The 14354-nt window shown below is 43.7% G+C and overlaps 1 protein-coding gene across 4 annotated transcripts in view; it reads left to right on the plus strand.

The window, feature by feature from the left end:
* Positions 1 to 14113, plus strand: part of NEGR1 (neuronal growth regulator 1) — an 846722-nt gene extending 832609 nt beyond the window's left edge. For all 4 annotated transcript variants that reach the window (XM_082264787.1, XM_082264788.1, XM_082264789.1 and 1 more), the window contains one exon: positions 13309 to 14113. In XM_082264787.1, coding sequence (XP_082120913.1) covers positions 13309 to 13433 — 125 coding nt within the window. In that variant the 3' untranslated portion in view covers positions 13434 to 14113. The remainder of the gene's footprint in view (positions 1 to 13308) is intronic.
* The last annotated feature ends 241 nt before the right edge of the window (positions 14114 to 14354 follow it).

The following is a 14354-nucleotide window of genomic DNA, read 5'->3' on the forward strand; positions in this document are numbered from 1 at the left end:
ATGTATTTTTTTCTTGCTGCCTGAAACCTCTTTGCAATGTGCAGTAATAATATGTAGAAAAAAGATTGCCTTACCCTGGTAGCTGCTGTTCTAGCTTTGCCCATTGATTACAGTGGTTATTTTTTTAAGTCAGTGTGAAAAAATGCTTCTAAAAGCAATATAAGTTTTCCAAAAAAAACATTAGAATTGGTACAGAGTAGAGTTGAGCAGACACCTGGATGTCCGTGTTCGGCGGGTTCGGCGGAACTTGAAAAAAAAGTCTGGGTCCGTGTCCTTTTTCCGAACTTTACCCGGACACCAAACCCCATTGAAGTCAATGGGGACCCGAACTTTCAGGCACTAAAATGGCTCTAAAAAACGAATGGAAAGGGCTAGAGTGCTGCAAATGGCAGCAAAATGTAGTTAAGAGCATGGCAAGTGCTCTAAAAAAAAATCCCCTTTAAATTTGTAATTTTTAAATAGCAGATTAGAACTGAACTGTGTAGTAAAATATAGCTGAACGCTGCACACAACAGACTTATAAAAATATTTTTTTTTCTCCCTCCTCCTCCTCCTCCTCAGTGGACTCAAGTGAGGGCAAAAAAGATTGTTCACTGCACCACCCCCCACACAGCAAAATCGATGTAGATCGCTAACGTACGATTGTTTTGTCCTGTGTCTCCTAATCTCTCCCTGCCTACTCTCTCCAGCCTGTCCCTAAAATGCTCTTCTATCTTTCCCTGCCTACACTCCGACCTGTCCCTGCATTCTTTTCGGGCACAATGTTTTTTTTCCCTGTTTGTCCCTAATCAGCAGCAGCCAGCAGCGTTGTGTGTGCTCTCTCCCTACACTACAGCAGACTGACGCACAGCGCGCTGTGTCTCTAGCTTATAAAGACCTGGGTCACATGCTTCAGCTGGCCAATCACAGCCATGCCATTAGTAGGCATGGCTGTGATGGCTTCTATGGCACACCAGTTAAACGCTTGTTGATTGGCTGTTGAAAGCCCGCCATTAAAACCGAGCCATTACATACAAAACAGGAAATAAAATTACTCTACACGGATTTAAAACCCGAATATACAGTAAAGTTTTCGGGTCCATGTCCAGGTAACAAAAATCCAATTATCCGGTACGGACCCGAATAATACAGTCCGTGTTCGCTCAACACTAGTACAGAGCTGCAGCTGAGTGACTTTGCTTAGCCTGAGAGAAGCACCCTGGGAGAATTATACCCCAGCCCTCACTCACAATATGAGTTGGTGTCGCTGGACGATCACAGTCTGCATGACTGCTGGGGCGCATAGGCCCAGAAACAAAGTTAACGTAGTAACCAACACCCCCTTGCCCCTTCCCCATATAAAAAGCCACACTTACCACGATTAAGTTGGAAAGGAAAAGGCCACAGCTTTTATTTATTTTCCAATAACAAACCAGAACACGTCTAGACCAGTGCCAGTCACAGTTGTACTGTGAGCACTCTTAGTCATTAACTTAACTTCCAAAAAGGGGTAAGGGTTTGTCCTTACCATCAGTGCCTGGCAGACAGCCTACCACCAATTTACAAACAAGGGCGTAACTAATTACCGGAACTTGAGCTGCTGGCAAGGTCAAAAACCGCCACGAAAGCTGTGACAGACCGACCGAACAACAGGGCGGGGGGGGGGGGTGTTCAGCTCTTCACCGCGATTCTTCTCAAAAGACCCAGAATTCCTTGGGAAGGTCCTCTTAACTGAGCTCAGGCCCATCCCCATACCCAAGGCTCCATCCAATCCTTTTGTCCCATATAGCAGTGGTCATCAACTCCGGTCCTCAGGGCCCACTAACAGGCCAGATTTTAGGTATTGGGGAGATGCAGACTAGAGTACTGCAATCACTGAGCAGCAAATTATATCACCTGGGATGTATTTCAGTTATCTTGCAAACCTGGCCTGTTAGTGGGCCCTGAGGGCCAGGGTTGAGGACCACTGACATATAGCATCCTGCTTAATCCCAACTCCTGGTCATGCCCCCATCAGTCAAGGCTCTCTTTCCCTACAGGGGTCAAGAGGCCTTTATTAGGATTGTTTAGAGTGGTAGGTATGGCGCTGTTCTGTTGCTATATATAGTGCCCTTTCATTAGATAAAATATTTGTGCTCAGTTGGGCCTTATTTATAATGATTATTCCGAAAGATATATATCAGGTGCTCTTATTCTTCAAAAATAAAAATAAAATTTAAATTAAAATAAATTAAAATACAACTCAAAAAAAATTGGACCTTGAAATATGTCCGAAATAAGTGGACAATATTTGCAAATAACTAAAAGCTAGTACCGTGCAGTGTGTGGTGTTGGATCAAACCTTAGAAGCTGCTGCCCCCCTAAAAAACACCCCTGAGAAAGGGGAATGTTTTTGGTAGTGTTAAAGGTGTATAGTGGGTAGGGCGCTGCTTAGCAATGTAAATATGCAAAAATAAAAATAAAGCTGCGCTAAATTGAAACAGTGTATATGAAATGAAAAACACTGAAAAGATATTAATAGTGACAATAAATATTAAGTACAAATAATATTGTGACACAATAAATCCCAATAGTAGTGAAAATTGAAAAAAATGTCAAATAGAAAAAATGTGCAAAAGATACAGCACAATATAAAAGTCCCAAATCTCTGAGTGTAGGATAGTGAATGAATAACGAATGTCCTCCACCAATAAGAGTAAGAGAATAAGAGAATATTCTTCCACGGTGCTCAGTACACAAAAACACACTCATGCACTTACCAGAGATCATAAGACAAAGAGCCTGATAACATCAATCTTAGTCAGTTCTATCGGATTGGTGGACCTGAAGCAATTGCTGGAAAGGTCTATATATATGTATATTGCCCTCAAGTGTTGTATGCCCACAACGATGTCCTCAAGGATTATCATGCAGAACACAAAACAGCCTCCATCGTGTGATATTGTAAAACCACCATTTATTATAAAAGTATATAGGTAAACTCACATTTGAGAAGATAAAAAGTGTTATCACAAACAGCCAGCAAAAGAAAACACCGTCGCCCGTCCTTTCTGGGTTGTTGCGTGGTGACGTCAGCACGCCGGTCCCAACACATTTCGTCACAGATGACGTCTTCCTGGGGGGTACGAGCGGCGTGCTGATTCCACCACTTAAATAATACGAGAGCAGCAAGTTACCGCCCTCGTTTGAGCCAGAACATCACACAGCGGGCGCCATCTTTGATAATTGAACTGTTGCCAATCTATTAGAACAGCAAATTAAAACACTGTATGTATAATGTAAATATGCAGCCTCTGGAAGGGTTATAATTGTGTTCCATAAAGTGCTTTATGCTCAAATAAAAAAGGAGCTATAGATGAATAACCAGTGTTTGATAAACGTGAATGCAGGTAAACACAGAATAAAAGCAACAAATTGCTATCATTAAATAAATTACCCGTGATCAAAACGGGGATCAAAAAAGTGACTGGTGCTCTTTAAAGTACTTCACAACTGTGCTTTATACACAAAAGACTGCTGGTAGAATAAAAATGTGTAAAAAATAAAAATAAAAAATATAAAAATGCATGAAAAGCAGTTCCTTTAAAAGTTAATCAAACTCATAAAGTGAGAGGTGCTCTTTAAAGTGCTCCAACCAGTTCTTTACATAAGTGCTGGTTGCTGGTGTTCCACAAACGTGCTCCCCTTCTTCCTCTTGTGCCTCACTCACCAGAGAACTTGCCCCTCTTGGGATTAACCATCATCCACAGCAATCAATGTTTAGGACAGCAGAGCTGGGATCCACATCCGAATTACACCCAGTGGCTGCAGCAGAAGACCTAAGCTTCACATACGGTGGTATATCTTTTTCCTTTTGCTTAATAGATAGGTAAAAAACAGGCACATCAATGAGTGTAGGTCCGGAATGCCAGTTGCAGTGGGCCGCAGGAGCTGCTGGTACTGCCAGGTGGAATGTGACAGGAGTCCCCGAGTGGAGGAGAACGCCTGCTAAAGTCCTTTCTGAAGCAGGTGGAGCACAGCCAGAAGCAGGATGACGCGGGCAGGGCTCAGGACCAGAATGTAACGCGTTTCAGAGCATGCAGTGTACCACATAGGGGCATGCGCACTCCCTTTTCAAGCCAGGCCTGCCCCCTAAAACGATTAAATTACTAGAGGGGCAGCCAGGATATCTCGAGTTTACTGCTTTCATTTTTCGTGAAAAGATTAACCTTAGAGTTGAGGTAAGGTAGACTGAAGGGGAATAATTTGTGTAAATGTAGGCCAGCAAGGAGGGAGACAGTAAAGACAACTGGAGATATACATCACTGCCAACCTCCACCGCACGTGCTACACCTGCCTTGCTGCCCTCTTCTTTTTGCTGAAAACCAGTACTAGAAAACAAGCATAAGAAGGAGGAGCACCAGCCTAGTTGTCACGTACCTGGTTAGAGGCCAGAATGTTGAGAGGGCTCCCTTGCATATGAGTGCAGAATAACCCTGAAGGTGATGACAGGGAATGCTATGCCCAAAGAATCAGGGGTTGCTAGCTGCAATAGGCTAAAGTGCAGAAGTGATGTACACCAGATGAGAGCCGGACGAGCGGGATGCACTGCAGGGCAGGAGTCCTTCATACGTACCAGGCGGTGCTGGATAGCAGGGTCAGGAGTCAAGTCAGGAGTCATACAAGCAATATCAGCCAGGAGCAGCGGCAGGGAGCTGAATTAGGAACAAGCCAAGGTCATACACTGGAAGTCAAGCAGAAGCAGAGTCAGGAGGGTAAGCCGAGGTCATACACTGGAAAACAGGCAGAGTCGGTAGAACAAGCCAAGGGTCAGGAGCCAGGAATGGAGACAAGACAGGTCAAAGGCAAGCCGGGTCAGTAACAGGGAATCCAGGGAATTCCCTGTCAGTAACAGGGAATCCAATAATAGCAGAACACAGGAACACACGGGAGGCTGAAGATCATCCAGCCACTTGTGGATCACACTGCTGACTTTGAATAGGGCATTGGGCTCCAGGATCTGTCATGCATTGCGTGCATTGTGGATCAATGTTTGCAGTTGTTTGTGGCTCAGTGCGTATGCACATTTGCACTGGCAAACGCCTAACTGCCCGTAATCTGTGATTAGAGTAGAGAGTTGGCAGATGTGCCCGTTCTTCTATGAACCATTCTTTGGCACTAGTGCATTTTTGTAAGACTCTGTAATGAAGAAAATAAAATATTCGCCAATATACTTATAAAGGAAATACAGTCAAGTGCATGTAAAAATTCCCATCACACCACCAGACACGTGCCCATCAGCTAGGGCGCAGCTTACATGTTTCAAGGGCAATGCCCTCTTTCTCAGAGCTAAACGTTTTTAGCTCTGAGGAAGCGGGCATCATCCTTAAAACGTGTAGGCTGTGCCCTAGCTGATGGGCACGTGTCTGGTGGTGTGATGGGAATTGTTACATGCACTTGACTGTATTTCCTTTGTGAATATATTGTCACTTATTTTTTTTATTCATAAAGGCAGGGGAGGACTGGGCCAGGGGGCAGGGGGGCAATTTCCTCCTGGACCACTCTGATGCCCCGTGAAAAGGCTGCACCACTTCTGCCACAGACATGCCTAAAGGATTCTTGGTGAATAGAATTAAAAAGTCCCCACTGCTGACCTACTGAGTGCGGGTTGAAGAAAAGGAGAGAGCGCGGCCTCCTCCCTAACATGGATGGTGTAAACTGTGTCTGAGCAGAGTTCGGTTCCATGCCCCACTGGAGCCCCAACCGGGCTGTCCCAGCTCCCCCCAACCGCCCCCTGCTGGCTAGGTTGGGAACCCGGTTTCGGCCGGTGAGTAGAGAGTACCTGGAGAAGAGCTTCAGCCTGGAATGGGGGTCAGGAGGAGGCCGGGAAGAGGGAGAGTGGGAGGGGGGCCGAGTCGCTGCACCATGGACCTCATGTTTATACTTGCCCCCTGGGCCAAAAGTTGCCAGTCAGCCCCTGCATAAAGGAGTCCTATGAAGATGGTGCTCCTCCTCCATATGCTTGTTTTCCACTTTTAGTTGGCCTGCTTATCAAGGACAGCTGACTACGGGCATTGCCTACCTCAGAGGCATGGGGCATTTATGGCAGACCAAGCTGTCTAGGTGACTTATTTGTGGTAGTCACCTACCTTAGTAATATTGAACTGCATAGCAGGCATGGCTTCAGACTGCCAGTGTGCAGATTATTATGCTGGACGGTCCTCAAGCAGCAGGTTCGATGACAGCCAAACCAAATTTAGAATCGCCATTCGTAAGCATAGCACCTCCTCACATGTAAAGGCTTCGCTTTGGAGACAGATTATCTATGGGCTCATTATGGTAATCAAATATTACTTGTAGCAGAAGCACCCTTTCTGAATGTTCAATTTTCAGGTAAATTCTGAAGGGAAAATGCCCTTTGATTGGAATTTCTCAGCTTGTAAAGGCTTAAAAGACCCTTATTCATGAAAGGGTCACACACTTATTTCATGTATTAAAAACCCAGACTATGTAAATGTGCCGTCCCTTGTCAGACAGTATGAGTTTCTGCTATTCAGAGTATCGGTGCCTCAGTGTGAAACGTTCCAACGCTATTGATAGGTCCCCAATATGAAAATGGATGTTCGCGGTTTTCTAATCTACAGTTAGCAGCCCCGCTGCCAGCTAATCCATGTGACAGGTAAAATTGTCTGTGGAGCTGCAAAGTGGGGCTGTCATTCGGACAGCCTGGACATTAATGTGAACCGACGATGGAGGTTATTTAAAAATGGACTGTTCAGTCACAGCTGAAAGCTTCTCTTAACTAAAGAGCATTGCTTAATAAGCTGCAGATATCTCTTCTAGGCTGCACCCGGAACTCTTACAGCCCCTAATTTGGCTTTCAAAGTCATTTACTGCTCACAAATAAACTGACTTTTTTTTTTGTTTTTCACTATAATTGGAATTCTGTACATACTTGCAGGCAAAAATATTCCTTTTAGTTCTACCTGCTAAAAGCTAAAGTCCTCCAATTAAAGTGAACCATTTGGTCCTAAATATTGTCTAAGACCAACTTTTGCTCAAGTCAGGATTTATCCCATCTCTCTCAGTGCCCATTCACACTACCGAGACTTGTCATGCGACTGGTCAGCCTGACAAGTCGCGGTCCATGCAGTGCTACAGGAACCGTTCTAATAGGATCAACTGTGATCTTATAAATAGTTCCTGTACTACTTCGGGGCGACATCGGAGCGACTTGCATTGACTGTCCCCGATTTGGAACCATGTCCCTCTGTCCCTCTTTCCTTCAAATTTGTCCCTCATTTAGGTCTGATCTATATAGTTGTATATAAAATGCACTATTTATCTTTCAATAAGTGCTTCCCAGTGCTAAACTTTCCATTCAATTTCTAAATTCCAATGTAAAAAAGCGAGTATAAAGCAATAATAGTGGGAAAAAAACACTTGTGGGTTTATATAATCTTTTATTTATTTATTTTTTTTTTGTACAATTCTCCTTTAAGGGGGCATGGTGGGGGTGTCCTCTTTTTTTTTTTGTACAATTCTCCTTTAAGGGGCATGGCGGGGGTGTCCTATGCCTACATACTTTTGTAATCGGTGTCCCTCGTTCTCATCACAAAAAGTTGGGAGGTGATATACAAAGATGAAACAACTCCCTCTGCATTAGTTGTAACTGTGTATCTGCAGCCATTGCCTCTGTAGATCATTCATCAGTGGCTAGCACTTCCACTTTGCAGCACTTGGGTTGTCGGTTTGAATACCAACCACGGCACTACCAGCACGGTATTCTCCCTGTGCCTGTGTGGATTTCCTCCCACAAAGGACATGCTGGTAGGTTAACCTCTTTGCGCCTGCTCCTCCCAGCCCTAAGATGTTTGACGCCAGGAGGTGGGGCTTAAGATTACGTGACCCTTGTGATAGGCTGTCGCGGTGGTCACGTGATCCAAAAATTCCCAATCGCAAGTAGTAATCGTGAGCTTTCAGTTAGGCGCCAGTAACTGTGCCTGGAGCGTGCAGCACACGCGCTCTCGTCACAGCTCTAGTGACAGCAATTCACGCAAATATGCGGCATCTCGGCGCCGGGGACCAGGCGCCGAGAGGCCGCATATTTCCATGCAGCTGGCACCAAGGTGTTATTTGGCTCCTGTTTAAATTGGCCCTAGTATGTGTATGGATGAATGAATGTGAGTTAGGGGCCTTGGATTGTAAGCTCCTTAAAGGCAGTGAATTTATTTTCCATTTGGGTCCATTTATTCCAATATTGAATGTTCAAAGCAAGCAACATTTTGAAGTACTTTCAACTGACATTGGTGAAATCCTTGAATGTACTGAGAATTTTCATACATATGTTTTTAGGAATATTTGTACCAACGTTCGCTCGAAAATCTACTTGTGAATGGCCAGCTTAAAGATGCAGATGGGGACATGGGGGAGGGGGTCCTCAATATTAGTATGTCATTTATTTTAATTGCATTAGTTGCATAGCATAACATCCATGCGTTGCGTGCTGTTAGATTGCCCACTTTATCAGGATTAGCGTACTGCATACAGGTAGCGGCTGAAATATTATAAAGGTAATGTAAATATACAAGGAGCGTTCAAGTCAAATCGTGACTTTTGAGTTTATATAATAAAACAACAGATTTCAAGGAGTGGAAACTGCATTTATTTCTCAACATACTCCCCTGCTACATTTATACACTGATCCCACTGTCCCATGCCTGGAAAGCTTCAGCATAGAAAGATTTGTCCATACGCCTGAACCATCCCTGCTTCACTTCCTCATCAGTGCAGAAATGCTGACCTCTGAGGAACTCTTTTAGGGAACCTTTTAGGGGTCCAAACAGGTGTAAATCACTTGGATTGAGGTCCAGGCTTTAAGGAGGTGTGACAATACCTTTGTGGGCTGGGAACCACCACGGCTGGGGGACATACCGCCATCTTTGAAACGCTTACACCATTCAAATGTCTTACTGTTCTTGAAGTCTCCTGTAGATATCTGCGGGTTTTATGCCATAGTTCACAAGAAAGGTCATCACCGCACGTTGTTCCATGCACGCTCTATCACTGTTGTTTGCCACTCTGAGTTGGCGCACCCTTTACAGCTATAACAGCTTCAACTCTTCTGGGAAGGCTGTCCACAAGGTTTAGGAGTGTGTCTATGGGAATGTTTGACCATTCTTCCAGAAGTACATTTGTGAGATCAGACACTGATGTTTGACAAGAAGGCCTGGCTCCACTCATCCCAAAGGTGTTCTATTGGGTTGAGGTCAGGACTCTGTGAAGGCCAGTCAAGTTCCTCCACCTCAAACTCGCTCATCGATGTCTTTATGGACCCTGCTATGTACACTGGTCAAAATCATTTGGTGGAGGGGGGGGATTATGGTGTGGGGTTGTTTTCCAGGGGTTGGGCTTGGCCCCTTAGTTCCAGTGAAGGAAACTCTTAAGGCGTCAGCATACCAAGACATTTTGGACAATTTCATGCTCCCAACTTTGTGGGAGTAGTTTGGGGATGGCCCCTTCCTGTTCCAACATGACTGCGCAGCAGAGACCTGACCTCAACCCGATAGAACACCTTTGGGATGCATTAAAGCGGAGACTGCAAGCCAGGCCTTCTTGTCCACATCAGTCCCATCGGTCAAACATTCCCATAGACACACTCCTAAACCTTGTGTACAGCCTTCCCAGAAGAGTTGAAGCTGTTAGAGCTGCAAAGGGTGGGCCAACTGAATATTGAACCCTACGGACTAAGACTGGGATGCCATTAAAGTTCATGTGCGTGTAAAGGCAGGCATCCCAATACTTTTGGTATTTTAGTGTATATATTTATATATAAAAAACTTGTATGATGACTTCTGGAATGGGTTAAAGTGACACCAAAGCTACAGATTTTTAGTTTTAAAAATAAAGAACATGTTATACACAGAGCAGCCCCAATTCCCCCCCCCCCCCACCCTGCTAAGTGCCCCCAGAGCAAGATGCTTGCTCTCGGGATACACGTTTGTGCTTGCTCCCGAGCCGCCTCTGTGTGTCTGAAACACACAGAGTGCCGCTCGGCCCCACCCCTTGCTCCCTCCTTCCTAGCTGTCTCAGTCAATGAGGAGAGGGCGACCCAAGAGACCTGAGGCTCCTATGCACAGTGCTGGATCTGGATGGGGTTTAGGAAAGTATTGGGGGGGGGGGTAGTGGGGGAAGCAGCACATTGAAGTTTTTTTACCTTCATGCATAGACTATATGAAGGTAAAAAACCTGCAGCCTTTACAAACACTTTTAAGATACAATGTAATCATGATTGGTGTGTTATATTTTATTTTCCTTTTAAATTAAATTAATGTATATACCATATGCTTTGTGGTGTGATTTTCTTATATGATTATTTTATATTTCTTTTATATATGTTTTAATTTATTTTAATTTTCAATAAGAAAGTACCATTAAAATCCCTTCATGGTCATTTTTCTGGTTGCTTGTAAACATATTTGGCATGTAGGTACTACGAATTTAGTGGCATCCACACCTTGACCATTATTTTGTTATGTTCAAAAAATATTTTAACCCTAGACTTTTTTTTAAGTATAGCAAGAATGAGAATGATGATTATACAATTAGGTTTTACATAACAATCTCTCAATCAAACTTTGTTGCAGATTCCTGCCTTTTGTTATTGTGAAGAAATAGCTGTTTATTTGCCTGTGTCCACGTGAATCTGTGTGGGAATGACTTTTTAATTATCAATCAGCTACTGCACCTGCAGGGCTCTAATGAGGAATGTGCCAGGGTCTGCATCCTTTTAGATGTGATTTCCTTTTGAGAACTGATCACCAAAAATAAAATTTTTGTTGCAGGGGATGCTCAAAATCCGACTTGTATCTTAGTGAAGAGAAAATCAGTGAGCCAATCACACAATCAGGAAATTACATTTGCCTTGCCTCTCTGGGGACTCGCACTCCTGATTGACTTTTAGCAGCAGCAGGAGCCATTGGCACCCGCTGCTGTCAATCACAATCAGTGAGCTGATCTCCTCGTGTGACACACAGAGCCGTGGGTTGGGAGCGCGCCTGCTTGGGTGCCTGTGGGGGGCACCCGGCTGGAGGGAGGAGCCAGGAGCACTGGCGTGGGACTGCCCTCATAGAAAGCTGCTTGCTGTGGGGGCACTCGACAGGAGGGAGGGGCCAGGAGCAGGAAAGAGGAACCTGATAAGTGGAGGATTTGGGCTGCTCTGTGCAAAACCAACTGCACAGAGCAGGTAGGTATGACATGTTAGTTAAAAAAAAAAAACAAGGCTTTATTATCACTTTAAAAGAGAAGTATGGAAATCCATTTTTTTGCAGATTCATACTTACCTTTCTGTCCCCCACCGGCTGTACGACTGAGAACCGAGCGGTCAAGCCCCACTGATCGCTCAGTTCTCAGGGCTATCTGATCAGAGAGCTGGTGACTGTCAATCAGCAGCTCTCTGACCTGGCCCCCCCTGGCTCACTGGATTGCTGGACTGTGGAGGGAGCGGCTGAATAATGATGGACAAAAAGCCACTCAGGTGTGTGTGTAATAAGAGCCTGGAAGTCGGGTGCTCGTCTAGGTCCGTAATCCAAACAGCAGTGAGCACAAGAGAAGATTGACAGCACTCCGAATAAAAGGCAAATAGGATGTTTATTGAAGAAAAGTATCCAAAATAGCAGACATCATGGACATACAGGCAGCAAGATGGTTAATGCATTTCACAAAAAGATTTGCTTAGTCATAACCTAATAGGAGGGGGATGGGAGCGGCCCGCTGAGAGGCTGAGCCGTGTGTCGGTCCAGACATGTGAGCGGATCCAGACTTCAGCCCGCTGTCTGATGAAAACGGGTCACATGAGTGCAGGGTTTTAACCTTTCAGGCATCCCTGCATTGAAGAATACATCATATTTTTTCATTATGCAAGCATTGAATTTCATTTAGTATGAGCATCTTACAGCTCACAATAGGAGTAAAGCAGTTAACCACTTCCTGACCACCCGCTGCCTTTATAATGCGGCAGGGTGGCTCTCCTGCGCAAACCGACGAAGACCTATGTCGGTCACGCACGGGAAGCTAGGGGGCGAGCGCGCACCGCCGGCAGCACGTTCCCGCCTCCACTCGGCAACGGTGATGCCGATGCACGGGTCAGGTGGCTCTGATTGCCGCCTGACACCAGCGATCGCTCCCCGCTGAGAGAACAACGGTCATCTGTTGTAAACACAGCTGACCGTTCTTCTCCCTGGAATGATCATAGAGCTCCTGTGATCCTTCTATATAGGATCACATGTCTCTATGGTCATTTCAGAAGCCACGCCCCCCCCCACAGTTAGAATCACTCCCCTAGGCTCACATTTAACCCCTTGCTCACCCACAGAGTTAACCCCTTCCCTACCAGTGTTATTATTACAGTAACAATGCATATTTTTAGCACTGATTACTGTAGTAATGACACTGGTACCCCCAAAAGTGTAAAAAATGTCAGTCAGGGGTCCGATCTGTCCGCCGCAATGTCGCAGTCCCGCAAAAAATCGCAGATCGCCGCCATTTCTAGTAAAAAAAACAAACAATAAAAATTACATAAATCTTTCCAGTAGTTTGTAGACACAATAACTTTTGCGCAAACCAATCAAAATACACTTATTGCAATTTTTACCAAAAATATGTAGCAGAAAACAAATTGGCCTAAAATGTTAAGAAATTTTGATTTTTAATTTTTTTTTTGAGAATGTCATATAGCAGAATGTGAAAATTATATATTTTTTTTTTTCAGAATTGTTGCTCTTTTTTTGTTTATAGCGCAAAAAATAAAAATCGCAGAGGTGATCAAATACCAAAAGAAAGCTCTGTTTGTGGGAAAAAAAGGACATACATTTTATTTGGGTACAGCGTTGCACGACTGCGCAATTGTCCGTTAAAGTCACGCAGTGCCGAATCGCAAAATAGGGCCTGGTCATTAAGGGGGCAAATCCTTCGGTCTTAAAGTGGTTAAAGAATCCATTCCATAGTGCAGGGATATGCAAACTGTGGCCCTCCAGATGTTGCAGAACTACAAGTCCCATGAGGCATAGCAAGACTCTGACAACCACAAGCATGACATCCAGAGGCAGAGGCATGATGGGACTTGTAGTTTTGTAACAGCTGGAGGGCCACAGTTTGCATATCCCTGCCATAGTGCTACATTGCAATGGTCATGCGAAAAAGGAGGAGCCTGAGGTTCAGCTGTAATGCGAGGAGATTAATGGGGGTTTTTTTTCCTTTTTATCCATGACCCATATGTTTTTTATGCTTGAAATATGGCTATTTAAATGAAAAATATTTAACTTTTTTTTTCTTTTCTTTGTGTCTTTCCAGCTCCCAGCACAGCCCAGTATGGCATTACAGGACGAGCAGAAATCCTCTTTTCCTGTTGGTACCTCGTGTTGACGCTCTCTTCTTTCACGAGCATAATCTACCTGAAAAACATCATTATACAATAAACACACAGAACCATACAAAAGGCTTTAAAGATGTCTGTGAAGGTGCTTATATTGACCGGATGCGATCTGGTGCGGTCTCTTTGAAGCGGCGCTGGATGTAAGCAGCCGCGAATACATGTGGGGGATGGCCGGCTTCTTTAGAATTGTTCATTTTTGTAAATACCTTAATTCTTCTTTTTTTTTTTTTTTCTGATTAGCTGCATTCCCTTGTGACGCAGTACACATTGTCCCCTTTTTTTAAGAAAAACAAAAATGAAAAAGTCTAACTGTAACAGCTCTGAAATTACTTTTAGAGGCAATTAGTTGTGACTTCTTATTTGTAATTTACAACTTTTTGGAAAAAAAAAAAAAGTTTGATGGCGATAGGTGTGGGCTGCGGTTTACAAATATTAAAAAAAATAAAATAAAATAAACCCCCTAAAATATAAACAGGACCAGAGGATCATTGCACAGGAAAATAATATTATTTAACGTTCTGAGGCTTGCAGTCTCTTGCCTTTTTTTATTTTTTTATTTTTTTTTGTGCGAAATAACATCTTGAACTCATGCATATGAAACAGTTTCCAGTTTAATGACAGAATATTGCCTTCAAAAGATTACAACCGTTTCATTTAGCTAGATCAACTGCAAGTTTAATATGTTGGTATCCGCGATCAGTATTATAAAAAAAAAATGTTTTTTCAAAGAACAAAATAACAAACATTTTCCGTTTATGTATGTTTCGCATGGGTGTGCCTTCATAAAGTTTTAATTTTTTTTTGGTGTTTTTTTTTTTTTTTATTCAGATGGGTTTTACTAGCTTAAGGGGGTTCAGTCTATATATATAAAATTGTTGAAATGTACAGAGAATATTTTTAGGAGTTCATCTCAAGCAGCCACCCAAGTGTGAAAGACTTCTATGTGTGCTAATAAAAATGTCCA

The sequence above is a fragment of the Pelophylax lessonae genome (genome assembly GCF_965119305.1).
Source record: "Pelophylax lessonae genome assembly, chromosome: 8".
Lineage (NCBI taxonomy): Eukaryota > Metazoa > Chordata > Amphibia > Anura > Ranidae > Pelophylax > Pelophylax lessonae.